The 16,052-nt window shown below is 35.7% G+C and overlaps 1 protein-coding gene across 1 annotated transcript in view; it reads right to left on the reverse strand.

Annotated features, from left to right (window-relative positions):
* The window catches only part of SESTD1 (SEC14 and spectrin domains 1), a 45,532-nt gene extending 29,855 nt beyond the window's left edge, over window positions 1–15,677 (reverse strand). Inside the window, exons 1-4 of the mRNA XM_010194315.1 lie at window positions 15,623–15,677; window positions 9,321–9,429; window positions 6,136–6,226; window positions 3,792–3,905 (exon numbers count right to left, since the gene is read on the reverse strand). Coding sequence (XP_010192617.1) covers window positions 3,792–3,905; window positions 6,136–6,226; window positions 9,321–9,429; window positions 15,623–15,677 — 369 coding nt within the window. The remainder of the gene's footprint in view (window positions 1–3,791; window positions 3,906–6,135; window positions 6,227–9,320; window positions 9,430–15,622) is intronic.
* Window positions 15,678–16,052: the final 375 nt, after the last annotated feature.

Genomic DNA, 16,052 nt, shown 5'->3' on the forward strand with positions numbered 1-16,052 from the left:
ATAGGCATTTTAGGGAGGAATAAAGGGACAGAGGAAAGCTCTGCTGGAGGATGAATAGAATTGACCTGAGGCAGGTCCAAACCCAACACTAATACTAACAAGGAATAAGGTTATGCACTTTTTTTACCCAGCTGAATCACCCCACCTCTTCATATTAATCCACCCAGTTGTAGCCTTCTGATACCAGTTCCCACATTTACTTTCAGTGCTTTGCGACTCATATCGCCTCTCACTCTGAGGCAAAGGATATCTGTCTTTGAACAAAAAGGGCAGCATTGTGATTAATGGCTTCGTCTGGCACTATTAAAAGTATTAAAAACAGATCAGGTAACAGGAAATAGGAGGTAGATGTGATGCCCCATTAGAAATTAGAAATCACAGTAGCATAGCATTTAGTTCAAACAAAATTAATTACATTCTCGAGTGAAAGAAAATATTTCCCACCTTCAAATAAATTTTCAGGTCATGTTTATTTAACTTGTGCAAAAGAAATCCTGGTTTTTCCTAGTAGTTACACAAATATAACCCATGATCGAAAATACAAGCTGTGTGGTATTTTGCTTTTATTGCCTGTAATATACGATTATGCAGGTGTAAATTTGTGCATCAGCTACAGGCTTCCATAACCTTATCAGTGCTCTGCACTCATACCAGAAATAGAACAAAGACATAGCACTAGCTCTAACACAAATATTATTTGGAGCACAGAGAAGGTGAGTCATTTTTACTGAGCCAGTTTTCCTAATCACAACCAACAAATAACCAGGAGTTAATGAATGGTGAAGAACAAAGGCTTGCCTAATGCCAATGCTTCATTATTTGGGAAAGCACAAGATTTTTCCTACTGTTCTCTCAGATTTCCTTGTTCTTTAATAAAGAATGCCATTTAAGAATATGAGTTACTGCACAGAAAACAAACAAACCAACAAACGGACAAAGTGCAAGAAACAAGCAAAAGCCATGAGCTAGGATGGTATCACAGTCTCTTTAGAAACATCTATAGCAACTCTGTATCAACAGCCGATCATTATCCAACATCAGTTAGATGATAACTCCCTCAAAGTTGATCAGTCCCTTGTGCACGAATACAGTCTTACCATGTTTTCAGTGCTTCTAAATTAGGCGAAAGGGAAGGGAAACGCGAGAGCAAAGACCTATTAATCAAGATGAGAATTCAGCAACTACGCATTATTATCGTCTACTCATACAAACTTCCGATTTGCCCATGCATCAAGCCATCAAGGAGCCATCACGAACAAATCTGAAGGTTTTCTTCTGCCTAGGAAGCAGCTGCTGTGTTTTAATGTTATGATTATCTTTATGATACATCACAGACTACTTTTCTTACAATTGACACATTTGGATATATGCCTGCATGAAATTCATCTCCAATACCTTAATTATTTTCTTCAATTATTTTCTTCCTACTAAAACTTTTGAACTATTAATTCAAGACAATTTTAGATCAAAATTTCAGGTCAGGGAGAAATGTTTATGGTTCAGTACCGAAAAAAGTAGCTTAGAAACAGAAACCAAAAAGTTTAGTTACACAACTCCAACGGCCTATGCAAACAATGTCAACGTCATCACTGGCACAAAACATGCTTCATAAAATTACTAAACTTACTAAATGCCATTACAGAACTATCATTTAACTGTTAGTCAATCCTTGAAGTTGAACAAAAAAATTCCTTTATCATCATAGCCATGTAAAATTATCCCCACTTCACTAACATTTTCTGTAGGCTTTCTGCTTATTCATCTAGAAATACATTCTAGCCAAGTTACATTAAAAAAAAATCCAAGAAGAATCTAAAGGATTCATTTCCAAACTGACAATACCATGATGTATACAGTAACAACCACTGTGTAAAATTATTTTATACCACAACTTCAAAGGCTTCCTCGAGTTGCCCAAGGACCATAGTTACCAGTAGAGATGGGAAGAGAGAGCCTGAATTGGACAGTAGGGACTGCTGAAGAGTGGAGTTCACCTTTATTACTGACGCTCTCTGGACTTTTGTGGTTACCTTATATCCTGAAAGCATCTGTGCAAAACTGAGTATTATAAACTTAAATCACTTTCTAAACACAAGCTCTTAAATAATTTTTTTTGAGTACAGATGCTTGGTTCAGTATCTTTTTATATTCTCATCTTGGACATGCTCCAAACAACAGGCTAGTTTATAAAAGGTGGACACCACCATACTCATGTCTTTCTTTTTTGATAATGAAGTTTTTGACTAAAGTAGCTGTGACTGAGCTGCTACATGCTGAGCTTCAAGATGAAAATATAGTTTGACCAAACCTACTTGCCAGTTCCCTCAAGAAATTCAGGTGAGGGGACAGACAGACATTTGTGAAACCTGAGAGTTTAACTAATGCAAGTCACAGGATTAGCACAGTTGGAACCACTTTCAGTAGCAAAATTTCAGGCACCTGACTACCTTCATTAGTGAATATTTTGCTGGCTGCAGACTTTCAAACACACAGATGGATGTTCAGGGAATCTTTGGATTGCTCTTCTGAACCTAAGCTACTTTTCAAATCCGTCTTTAAAGACCTATTCAAAAAGAAAACATGATCTTCATCTGCAAGATAAATAACCTGAAAGCAACCATGCAGGATTTCCTTACTTATGAGGCTCTAAAGCAGATTAGAAAAAAAAAAAAGTAGTAACGTAATAAAAGAAATCAGAAGCAGATTTAAACCCCAAAAGGGGTTTGGTCATCTGACTGAAAATAGGACTTGTACCCACACACTCCTTCAAAGCCCTTTCACATGCAGAAATTAGTTCCAAAAAAAATGAAGCCATGCATTTTAGGTAAAGTCTGATACAAAACTTTACAGAGCAAAATTCATAAGAATCAACAGCATTATATATGGATGATCGAATATTCAGGTTTATAATATTTAGCAGTCATAACCTTTCAGCTGCCACCTTCCAACTCTCCCTTTCCCTGAACTAAGTTTTCTACAGGAGTACTCAAGAATGTTATAATCTTACCAGCAGAAAGAACTACACAAGGCTGCAGAACACTTTTTTATTCAATCTTTTTTCACAAAAAAGATGCCAATAGTTTTGTTGTACAAAACAAGTAGACATTTTAGGATTTGGCGAGCACAGCAAGCCTGTTGTAGTTCAAACAACATTAGCTTCAAAATTGATTGGAAAGATTGATGATACAGACAATTTTCTAAAAATAGGATAAACTGCAGCTTCCATTAACCTCCCAAATACAAGAAAGAATGGAATTGCTAATGTTAATATGTAATCTTTTGTACACACTCTGCCTCACCAGGTAAGAGCACTGTCACCTTATATTTGGAAACTGAATGGACCTATAAGCTTTGTTACTAACAATCAAAGAACTCAAAAAATGAGAGAACATGTATGCAACAGCAACAAGATGTGCTTCAAAATGGTTATTTTTACTACTGATTTACTGACACCAGACAGCATGCATCTCTACAGTCTATTACAGAAGAGTCATGAAAAGAATTCACACTAAGTCCTGTACAACAGTTTTACTCTGAACACCCACAATATGTATCAAACAGCTTTATACTCTTGCTGAACAAAGAATTAAATGCCACACATTTCTAATTTGAGACCTACTTCATTTAGTATTCTTACTAAAGAGGGAAAAAATAAAAGGCCACAGCAGCTTAAGAATATCCAGAAAGCATCTGGAATATAAATATTTTTAAAGATACAGTAATTTTCAGCCAATTACTCCAGTATTCCAGAAATGGTATTTTTGACTGAAGTAGACAGAAGTTCTACATACCTCAAAGCCAAGCCTATCTTTCTCTTTCCAAAAACAGAAATGCGTAACCTTCTTATCCCAGAATTCATCTGGCTTTACTACACAAACCAGTGACACCTCAGCTGGAACAACATTCTGTAAAACAAATGAAAAAAATAAGTAAAACATTCAATATTAAACCTTCATTTACCACAGAACTTAATTTCACATCATCTACTCAAGAAGTTTAATTTCTGTCTGTAAATTTTAAGTAAGTCTGCTGCATCTACCTCATATGTTTGCTCCATCCTGCTTTGTAGTAGTTTGCACAAAATTTCATAACAAAATCATGTCAGAGCTGAAATTAACCTCTTTACACCCAGTTCTGCGGCTTAACCATTAGTCCATGCTACATCAGTATAGAAAAACAGGAATTACTGCCTAGACTTAATTTTATTTACAGCATTTCATTAAAAAAAAAGTTAAGGACTACAAAGCTTTTACCAGTGTAATTTGCTATGTAGAATGAAACAGTAATCACAGTTAGAAGATAACTGTGTACTCTGTTATTAAATCGTGTCAAGATTATATCCTACAGTTCTCTATTACATTGCTTAGACTAGAATAAAAGGCTTTAATATTAACGTTTCAGCATATTAATTCATAAAAGTATTATCACAAAGATTCCTCAGCCTAAAACAGTAATTTTTGATTTTATGTTGTCACACTGAACATAGATCAAGGAACAGAGACTCTTGATTACTCCAATAAGCAACGCTTAGATAATCACAGTACTGACATAAAGGTGACAATGCATCAGATTTCAAACACCTCATTTTATTTATAAAAAGGTAAATCTGAAGGAGTTATACACATCCAACTCAGAAAGCATAACACCAAAAAAAAGACTTTATCTTGCACCATTTTAATGGATACACGGAAGGTATTTAAAAGTAAGTAATATTTTTAACACAGGTGTGTCTTTGATGACCAGTCAGCACCTTTAAGAACCATGTGTGTCCAAGCGTGTGTCTCAAATTATCCGCACAAGTGATTAGTTTACATATGAAAATCTTCTTTATTGCTTCCTTCTCAAATTAAAGACACAGATGTGCAACTTCTGTTTCTGCAGGCTTCACACCAGCAGGAAGCGTGCTGACAGGAAAACACTGAAATCTGAGCATGAGCAAACAGATACCTTCCCCACTAGCTGAAGTTCCCACCACATGTCACAACTGAACATTAGCTGAAGTGAAAGCTCAGTCAAGAACATAATCAGAATACAATGCATTGATCTACTATAATTATTAATAGGAATGCCATCTTCGTCAAGAAAAGGTGAAAGACACTTTGAAACGGATTAAAATAAATCCAGAAGCAAACAATGAGCCAGCAGGACAACAAAATCAAATTATTCATATTTGACACACCTTCTGAGGCTTCGTCTAATTATGAGAGGAAAACTGGTCTGACAGAGTTATCTGTGCAGTAAGAAAGGCAGTAGTTCAAGTTCTCTAATCAATTCAGAGTGCTGCATTTTACATTTTGTTTGACCACTAAGACCAGAAAGTAACCTATGCTGTTTAGCAGTAGTAAGAATTTATTGCAAATTCACAGTTCTGAAAAGGTAAAATAAATTATTTTGTATTTCTGTAATTGGGATTTGACACTTTTTTTCCTTCTTGTATTCCATATAGCATCTAGAATATAATTTGTGATTGAGACTGTTATACACAACAAAATCAACTATAGCCAATTCCAAAATAGTACACAGGAGGTTCAATCTAAACATGAGGAAAAACTTTTTTACTGTAAGGGTGCCAGAGCACTGGACCAGGCTGCCCAGAGAGGTTGTGGAGTCTCCTTATCTGGAGACATTCAAAACCAACCTGGATGCGTTCCTGTGTGACCTGGTCTGGGTGATCCTGCTCTGGCAGAGGGGTTGGACTGGATGATCTTCAGAGGTCCCTTCCAACTCCTACCATTCTGTGAAACCAAGTAGTAGAGCATATTGCACCAGAATCTGCTCAGCTGCACTATCAGTGTGAACTGTTCCCCAGCAGACATTCCTCCTACTCACCGTTGACAATGCCTGGAGCACATTTCTGTATTTTATCTAAAACTCTGTTTTAGAAAAAGGTCTACACAATCGTGTGTTCTCAGCATGTAATTAATTTCTCCTTCGCTTGAGTAAGGTGTATCATTCGATTTTCAGATTGTTTCTTCCTGCACAGAACTCTGTCATAGAACTGCATTTTGTGATTTTAAAAGGCCATAAATTGTCTATTTCCCAATGAAGAAATTGCTGACTCTACAATAACACAGATATTGGGTTCATATCTATAAAACCTATCAGTCAACTATGAATAGATAAAAACTTACTTACCTGTAGCATTAACACAACTGTCTTCACCACATTCCATTGAGATTTTCTCCCATCCACTATCACAGTAAATCCTCTAGCTTTACACTTCTCACTAAAAGAATTAGAAAAAAGTAACCTACATGCAAAAAAGTGTCATATCACAATGACTTTGGTTTTCAATTCTACTGAAAAATACAACTACATAGGTTTTTAGTTATAAAAATGCTGTCTTAAAAACCTTAAGTTTACTAGTTTAGAAATAACTTTCAATTTTAATGCTCAAGCATATGACTAGTCCAAATTACAATTTCTCAGTAGCACTGAAGTGTATTTCATAATACAGCATCTATTTAAACTTCATCAACTCTGAAAAGCTTTTATAACCAGAAACCTCAGAAAATCCTCAGAAAGGAGGTCAATTGACAGTTTGGTAAGGAAGATAAAAGGAAGTCAGTTTTCACAAGGTTACTTGGAAATTGGTACAAATTTGAGGATACTGCTACATATCCCTTGATGCATGTCCAAGCAGGAAACCATCTAAATGTGCTTAAATTTATTTACTGAACAAATGAACTAGAAATTGTTGTGCACAAAAAAGCCTCTACAAGGTCAGAGACTTTGTGTATGGATCGACAAGTATTTTAGACTGACATCAACTCTTTTTCTTCTAATAAGGTTTGAGTCTGCATATACTACAAAAAACTGCTGCAAAGAGCTGCAAAGCCAAAAATTCAAAGGTACTTCTGCTCAAGTACCAAATGCAAGAAAATAGTGAAGGCTTTCCTCACTCTGCATTCCCACAAAGTCCCCTCCAGCTCATTTCTAACTGAAGCTGGCAACAAGATGCTCACAACAACAGCTGGGCAGAGTTCAATGGTGGCAGCAACCTCTGGATGTCACCAACTGCTGGGAAGCATTACCTGCTCACAACCAGGACAGCAGCAGCCAGAAAAGGACATGGACATTCAAGGCTTTGTGCATTCAATGTTTACTCAGAGTGCACTTAAAAGGCACACTACCACCAAGAAAGAGATGAATAGTGTCACTATAGCTACTTGAGACACGGCTTTCTTAGACTCATTGAAATCTAGCATTATCAGTATCTGCTCTTCTCTACTACTAGGCCTATTAAAAAAAACAATATAACAAAAAAATAGCACCCTAACAACCAAATTCAAAAGTGAGCTACCACTTCTGAAAACTTCAGCTAACACTCAAACATATATGTTTGTATGAAAGTTTAAAAAAAAACAAAAACAAAACCACACACAATCACACTTGGTGATTTGAGTCACAATACCGAGAATACAACAAAGGAATCAAACTCCAGTATGCACAGACAAAAATATAACATTGCTACTTTTATTTTTCTTGGATTCTGAAGCATCAAAGAAAGGTGTAACAGTAGACTAAAACACTAAGAATAAGTTGTCTGAAGTTTGAGGAAAGCTTTATACACGCACATACACACACACACTCCCTCCACTACCTTTTTACCCAAGACACTACAAACAGTTATGCCTCTCAAATTTTGGACGCAGCTATTCATCAACACTAGAATGCACATTTCAAATCAGTTATAGTTACAACACATGGCATGCACAACTGAATTAAAAGTTAAAAATATTAAGTTACCTCACACATAGAACGTGGGGGAAAAAAAAGTAACATTAATGTTTCTTGGACAGATATCTGGGTTTTGGACCACACCCTCCCCAAACCCCTTCTCTTTTCTAACACTGCTAAGCCAGTCTTTCCAGAACAAAAAGTGGCAGATGCTTAGGCCAGCAAGTTTGCATTCCCACTAAAAAACCAAACAACAAAAAAACCCCACACAACAAAAATATGCAAACAAAAATGACAACTATTTATCTATACTGCCACCAGGAAAGAGAGGTCATTTTTTCCACATCTGACAAACAGAACATTAGATGTAGGAAAACCAAACTTTGCTTTCAAACAGATTTCCCAGTTTGTACAAAGAGTAATTTGGTTGAATTTTCAGAGATAGTAACCTTTTACACTAATATATGTATAAACATACACCGGGATGAGACTGCAGAATAATTAATGCTTGCTAGAACAACAATGTCTGCATCTGTTCCACAAATACTGCCAAATCTTTAAGTTAAAGGGATGACTTGCATGGACAACCATTTGAGATTTTCATCACTTTACAAAAGACAACAAGCTGTTTGAAAATACCTAAAACTTCCATGACTAAAATATTGTACAATATACCTATTGATGTTTTACTTGTAAGCAACCTAAATTTAACCTCTGCTTCACTCTCCTCAATGAGAAATTTTATTTAACTCAACGACAAAAAAAATAATAATTTAATTGTGTTTTAAAAACATTTATACCTTGCTTATTTGCAAAGCAAATAGGAAAGTACACTAAGCAGACTTCAGTTATGCCATTGTTCCTGTTTTCAGAAGAGAAACTTAAAGGGATACAAAAGCAAGCATTTATTGGATGGTTTTCTTCCGTTTTTAAATCAATGGCATAAGAGAACAAAGTTATGACAAATATCAATCTCCAGATATTAAGAAAAAAAAATGCAGTTAACTAAGTTAGGACCAAGAACTATCACTATAAGCTTACAGGCTTACATGCACAGAACTTAGTCAACAATGATTTTACAGCAAGGTCTGGATGACAGGATACTCAAGCCATCATTCAGCACATTTAAGCAGTATCTTAACTTTAACATAGGAATTGCTCACTAACTCCAGTAAGACTTCATATGTTTTTAGACTCAGTGAAAACTTAAGCACTCAAACTACAAAAATTAGGCACAAAGAAAGAAAGAGGATGAAGCTTTTTTTACTTTGGGCAATGCTACCTTTGTAAACTTAGGAGATTCATTAGAATGGCTCATTAATTTACAAAGCAATTTAAGTGCGCTATCATTAAACAGAAATTACCAAAGATATTCCAAGAAAAGGGTGAGGAAATACACAAGGCAAAAATTACCAAAGCCAGCTATACAGAATAAAAGGACATATTCAAGACTCAGTAGATATCCCTTAATTTATTTAGATGTACAGTTCTAATTCAGTCAGACAGTATCACATTTTAAACAAACCTTTATGTAAAATTCATTTGTTATTGAAAGGCACATAAAGAGGAAAAACCAATACAAAGATTCCTTCCACCTCTGCAAAAGAAGGCAGTCCTGAACAGAATGCCTTTGAAATCACCTTGGGATACTTAGAAGGTAGTCTAGCGTGACGCTCAGCTCGTCCATACTCGTCTGTTCAAGGCATAATGGAATTGTCAGAATGAGGCCACTTCTTCTATCCTTCCCTCCTATTTTGGGAGAGAAAAGTCATTAGAAAGGTATTGTGAGGGCTTTAAGGTAAAAAAAATACTTTGTAGTTACATGGTCTCAGAATACATCATAAAAGTAATCTTTAAAGTTGCTGTGAAAATCACAACTGACATTTCACCTCTCAGTTGTGAGGATTCATTCACCACTGATATTTAAGGCATCACCTCAGCTTCAGAGCATAGGCCACATCTGTAGCTGCCACAGTCTTTCATCTAGTACTTTCAACATAAACAACATAAATCAAGTTTTCTAGAAGCATTATTTTTGCATATCTAGATAACATTTTTTAAAAGTATCTCCTAGACCTTCTACACTATCAGCCTGTCAGAAACCTGGTAAGCTTCCAAGGTGTGCATGTACCCAGCAGCTCCCGCTGGAACACACCACCTCCCAGAAACAGCAACTGCACAAAGGAGGATCTTGTATCACACAGGCTGCCCCATGGCACATACTCTAAATTAGTTGTTCATTCATCAAACACGTAAGATTTCCAGACCTACTTACTAACACGTAACAGCCACCTCACAATTAAGGTAAGTATTTCCAATCAGTTGCTTTAATCTTCATATGCATTTTTCAAACTCTCCTGGTTAAAATTACACAAACAACATCAGCAACAAAATATTGAAGGAGCTGGCCTCACATTTATATGGCCATCATGAGATCCAGTGTTAGGTGATGCTGATGGGCTGCATTAAAGTACATGTTCTACAATTGTGGTTTGGGTTGTTTCTGACTACATAGACTCCTACAAAAACGTCTCTGGAAAGGTACAGATTAAAAAAAGAACCACAACAAAAGAAAGGATCTTTAAAGTGAAGAAAATCAGGTGTGCAGCTGACTGTTATAATCACCACAAGTACAGGGGAATCACTGGTTATCTTTTGAAGGCAGATGGGCCTTGAGACCAAAACATCTGCCCCTAAATTGCTGTTAACTCAGAGGATTATGTAAAATGGGCAAAGGTAGCTGTGACACATCTTTCCACTTAATTTGGAGCAACTTATCCAGTTCATATATTCACTATTTTGAGCAAGCCAGCTTATCTGTTTTTTTTTCTCTCTGCCCTTGAATCTTTTAACATCTATAACCAGCAAAAAAGAAAGCGATCTTAATTCCAAAACCCAATCAAATATTTTAGTGAGGGAAAGAAAAGGCAAAGTAAAGAAGTAGGGAGGGGAATTTGCACATGAAGTGAAGAACATTAACGATTCCAAACGTACTCCAGAATGATATAGTGCATGAGTTTATAGCTTATTAAACCACAACTTCACTCATCTTAGGTGTGGGGGTGGTTTTTTAAAATCCTTGAGTATTTTTAAAACTAATACCCATTTCTACATTAAACCAGTTTCAAAGTAGGTTTTCCACAATCTGGAATAGCTGAAAAACTTTTCCATTTCATTCAATATTATTTTTAGAAGAAGTTTTAATACATTAGCAACTTCATTTAAAAAATACCACAGAACCACTTAAGTAATGTAGGAAGCAGTTACTAAATAATTTTCTCAATTTTTTAGAAAAACTGTACAAATGTAACAATATTCTCAGCTTTGAGGTGAAACATAAACAAAGTGAATCTTCATAACCTAAGAGAATACCTTTATTTACAAACTGTGTTATTCAAATGATGCATTTGCTTCACAAAGTTACTTAATATTGGTAGAACTGAAGTTCTATCTAATCACCCAGAATGACTTTTTACAGAATAGTAACAGCTGTACAGAAATAAGACAAAGAGCATGAGCACAGCACAGTAATGCCTGCAGATGTGTACACATATATTTACATAATTTGATATGAATTCCCCCCTTTGTTAAGATTCAGGCAAGATAACAGAAAAAAACCCCATTTGTATATACAACATATGTTGGCATCCTAATTGCAATTGTTTTTTCCCTTGTTTCCAAAGCTGTGCCAACTCCCCAAAGAGTATTAAAAAAACCACCAATACATATGCATTTTCCCCACCTTCATAAAGCACCTACTGCTTTAAGTGGTCCATTGCAATAGTTGCATTCCCCTCTCTTTTACTTTTTAGTAACTATATTTCTAAATTGAAAAAATTAATGAGTGGTGCTACATGAGAAAGGACAAATGGATAGATCCTTTTTGCAGAAACCAAGAGGGAGTCACAGTTTAAAGCAACAGTTATTTACAGAATGTCCGCACTTCTGTTTCTGAATGGCAGAAAGCCTGAAAACTGGAGTAGGGAAGTAGGAGACAAAAGAAGGAAAAATACCTCAGTGCTTTAAAAACTGGACATGTGTTCTCATGTGTACACTTGGAGTGAAAAAGATCATTTCTCTCCACTTGCTACACTGCTTAGCGAGTGCACATTAAATCAAACAAAGAAGAAGGAAATGGTAAGTTTGTGGATGTAAAATAATACTTCAGAAGCCACACAGATTCAATGGTATCTTGTTAACTACCATCTCTCAAAAAGAACAAAACATTAAAACGAATAAAGAAGCCTTTCCTTCAGTGCTCAGGCATCATTCACTCCTTCCTTATCCATAAGGAAATACTCAGAGAAAGGAGGGTAGCAGTTCTTAGGAATCTGGAAAATGCATTCATTGATACTAAAATCTGCCACTGCCAAATTAAAAGTGGGTTACATGTTTTAAAATGGAGGAACTATGAAAAATTACTGGAGCAGAGAAGCAAGAAAACACTGTTACAGGTATTAATAAAAATTAAAAACACAGGCTGGATAGAATTTGGTGATCAAACTGAGTGAGCCTGTGACAAGAAAAATAAGAACACAAGAGGTTATGAAGGTTTTTCTACAGGGAACATTAAAAGGGTCACCTTGAACCAGTTTCCAGGATCCAGAACTCCATGAGCCACGGCAGCAGCTCAGGACTCTATTGGATAATATATTTGTATTACACAGAATCCCAGAACGTTAGGGATTGGAAGGGACCTCAAAAGCTCATCCAGTCCAATCCCCCTGCCGGAGCAGGAACACCCACATGAGGTCACACAGGAAGGCGTCCAGGCGGGTTTTGAATGTCTGCAGAGAAGGAGACTCCACAACCTCTCTGGGCAGCCTGGTCCAGTGCTCTGTCACCCTCACTGAGAAGAAGTTTCTTCTCAAATTTAAGTGGAACCTCCTGTGTTCCAGTTTGTGTCCGTTACCCCTTGTCTTATCATTGTTTGTCACCGAGAAGAGCCTGGCTCCATCCTCTTGACACTCACCCTTTATATATTTATAAACATTAATGACATTTAATTAATTAATTAATTAATAAACCTTAATTGTATCTAACACTCTCTTCTCCTCCTCTACCCATGAACTCATGAGTGGAGCATTCTAATGACTATATACATGGCTGTGGAAGGAAGGGTTTGCAGAAAAATACGTTTTCTTCTTGCATTTATAGCAAGTTAGCCTTACCATCACTCATCCCTAACTGGAAGGGACTTGTTCTGTTCAAAGTTACGTTGGGATTCATGAGACAAACACCAGCGCCCACAAAAGCAGGTAACTATTAATAGCAGTTCATGTCTTGTTTCCATAGAATTGAAAGACTCCAGTGGTGAACAGGATCTAACTAATGGAAGTTTATAATTGGCACTTGAAGACCACTCATGCATGATACTAGACACACAAATTCTCGGTTTTCTACCTGGATTTAAACAGCATTTGCTATTCTAACTTTAAAAAAGCACAAACCAGACCCAAAAACTATGATCTCTTGATATTTCACAAAAAGACTGCAATACTTATCTAAACTACTCAGTTTCATGACAAGTCATCTTGTGTAAGAACTAACAGGTTTTTTCCCTCAGCTTGTAAACACTACTAGAAAATATTCAAACATCTGTTTTCTGCCTGCACTGTGATTTTTTTGCAGTTTTCTTGCAATGAAATATATACAGATCAGGTAAATATTCTGTCAACCTGCCATAGCACAAAAAGAGAATAAGGTAGGAGCTATCACCAATTCTTATCCTCAGTGAAAAATGACGGCCAGTCATTTATGTAAAATATAACTGGTATATCTTTATCCATCTAAGAATCATTTTAACACAAAACTGTATTATTAAAGGAAATACTGAAAAACTGAATGTGGCTTTAAAGAAATATTACCTGAAGTTACTAGTTAAGAACCAGTGGCTATCATGGATGTAGTCTAACATTTCCCAATATTAACACATTAAACAATAAGAATTATTTAATTAAACAGTAAAGTATGTTGTTCTTTGATCTTGGTTGTATTATTTGTAACTCCTTTTTAAAAACTAAAAGCTGTATAAGCATTTAGCACTGTTTTCAGAATACAATGTTGAGTGAGACAAACCAAATCACACTGTGATTTTAGGTATGGCAAACATACCTCCTGATCTTACAAAAAAGCGCTACACTCTGACTACTTGAGTCTTTAGGCTTAGAGTTAAACCTGAAAAATAAAATCAGGGGAAATAAACTTGGACATTTGTTGTAACTCGGAAGAAGTGGTGTAGTTTATAAGAACACACATTTAAGTTAACGAAAGCAACTAAGAACATCACAAAAAGAAAATTTTTAAATCATTTTGCATCAAAGTGGTTGTTCAAGTTTTTTGCCAGGCTTGCCTTTTTTTTTTCTGCTGCTATTTGCAATGATCTACCAATATGGAAGCTACACAGCCAGGGATTCCAAATCTGAGGAGACACTTCTGCATTAGAAATCACTCTGTTTCACTTCCAGAAAAAGGCGGCAGTGCCAACATTATTTGTACCAACTAAACTTAAAAATGACAAGAGACTTCAAAATATAAACACTGGAGAAAGTTTTCCTAAAATACTACTTTCCTGATTATTAATGATTAAAAACAAACATGTTTTTATTTATAAAACCATATGAAATAAAGTTGCTTTTGATGGACTGATTTATCTGTCAGGTTCCTTTGCTTACACTGAAGAATGCTTAAAAGAACTACTGCATGAATCTTTATCATTCATTAAATTAAAGCATCCATTAACACCACACAGTTCCAAAAAGGTCAAACCTATTTTAGAAATATGTAGGTTCAAAAAGGTTCCTAGCATTTAAAAATGCCATTCAATCAATTACTTTCCACTAAGAATATCTGTATTTCAGAATGGATCAGGCAGCTATAACAGCAAGCTGAAAATGCACTCTAGTTAATGAGAACTTCCCCTTGTGGTATAATGCTGAATCACCAACATACATCTGCTATTACTACAGACAAAATTGCTCGCTGCTCCAAGCTTTAATATAAGTTGAAGGTTGTTGGGTTTTGGGGGTTTTTGTTTGTTTGTTTCTTTGTGGGTTGGGGTTTTTTTTGGAGGGGATGGTTGGTTGTTTTTAAACAGGAATTGTTTGATCTGCAATTGCTGGGGACAGTGGGCAAATTCAAAGCAAAACAAATTCTAGAAACAAAAGGAACAGGTTTCACTTCAAGTGACTGGAGCAGGCTAAAATAGACTAGCTAAATTAAACTAAACCAGAAAAGTATCTTATGTATGACATCACGTGCCAATTTGTGAAGTGTTTTACAAGTTATCTACCTACCCCAGAGCAGACAATCAAACACCAAGAAATAACACAGCTATCTATGACAGAAGTGAAATCAGCAAGAGAATGTCATTCATCATTTTAAGTGTTCCCTTTTTCTCTGGCATGGGGAGGACAGAAAGTTACCTTCAACCCAAGAGTCAAGAAGTTCTAATAAATACAATTATAATTCCAGCCTTGCCTGAATTAACTATTTGGCAATAATCAAAATCTCGCAATGCATGGCTAATTCTGCTTTCAACCATTTCTATGTTGGAGAAAAGACAAGGGTGAAAAGAAAGAAAAAGTTTTCCAAAGAAAATCCTGAAAATATTCACTCTATTTCTAAAACCACATTAAAAAAAAAACCAGAAAGGATTATTTCTGGATGTCTGCTAAATCGTCATTCTATTATATGTGGACTGAAACTTCATGACATCAACTTTGTGGATTGAGTTACAGACTACAGCAAAAACAAGTGCTAAATGCCAAGAGCAATAACTTGGCTGCTAGATTAAAAGTTTCAGAGATCCTTCTGAAATATGACAAAGCACTAACCAACAATACAATTCTATTAAATACATGCAGCAAATACAAGTAAACAACCTAAATATCCCATCCAAATTATGCAGGAAGGAACCAGTTGAGGATAACAGAAATCATACCTGAAAGAAAAGCCAATTTTTTCTTCAGAATGGGTAATATTACTGAAGCTTCCATTCTACTTCAGGTAATTTTCACAGCTCTGAAATGCAAGAAGTTAAAATTGTCAAGCACAGGAAATCGAATACAATGCCTCACTAGAGTGAGCACTAGCCAAAACACTTTCATATTCTTCTAAAGGAAACACAGAACACTGTAACCAAAATCCAAAATACTGAAGAAAAACATTATCATATTCATTATTCCACATAAATCCTTAATCAAAGATTTCTTCCTCCTCATCACATTAAAAATAAAAAAAATCATAGCAAAATGTCAACCAAGGACACCGAGATAATTTATATTAAAGTCCTATTTCCCCAACCTCATTAAACTACAATTAATTTACAAATGGATTATCTGTTTGCTCAGTCATTCAGACAAAGAAGTGTA

Source organism: Mesitornis unicolor, unplaced genomic scaffold, assembly GCF_000695765.1.
Source record: "Mesitornis unicolor isolate BGI_N332 unplaced genomic scaffold, ASM69576v1 scaffold7341, whole genome shotgun sequence".
In the NCBI taxonomy this organism is placed as follows: domain Eukaryota; kingdom Metazoa; phylum Chordata; class Aves; order Mesitornithiformes; family Mesitornithidae; genus Mesitornis; species Mesitornis unicolor.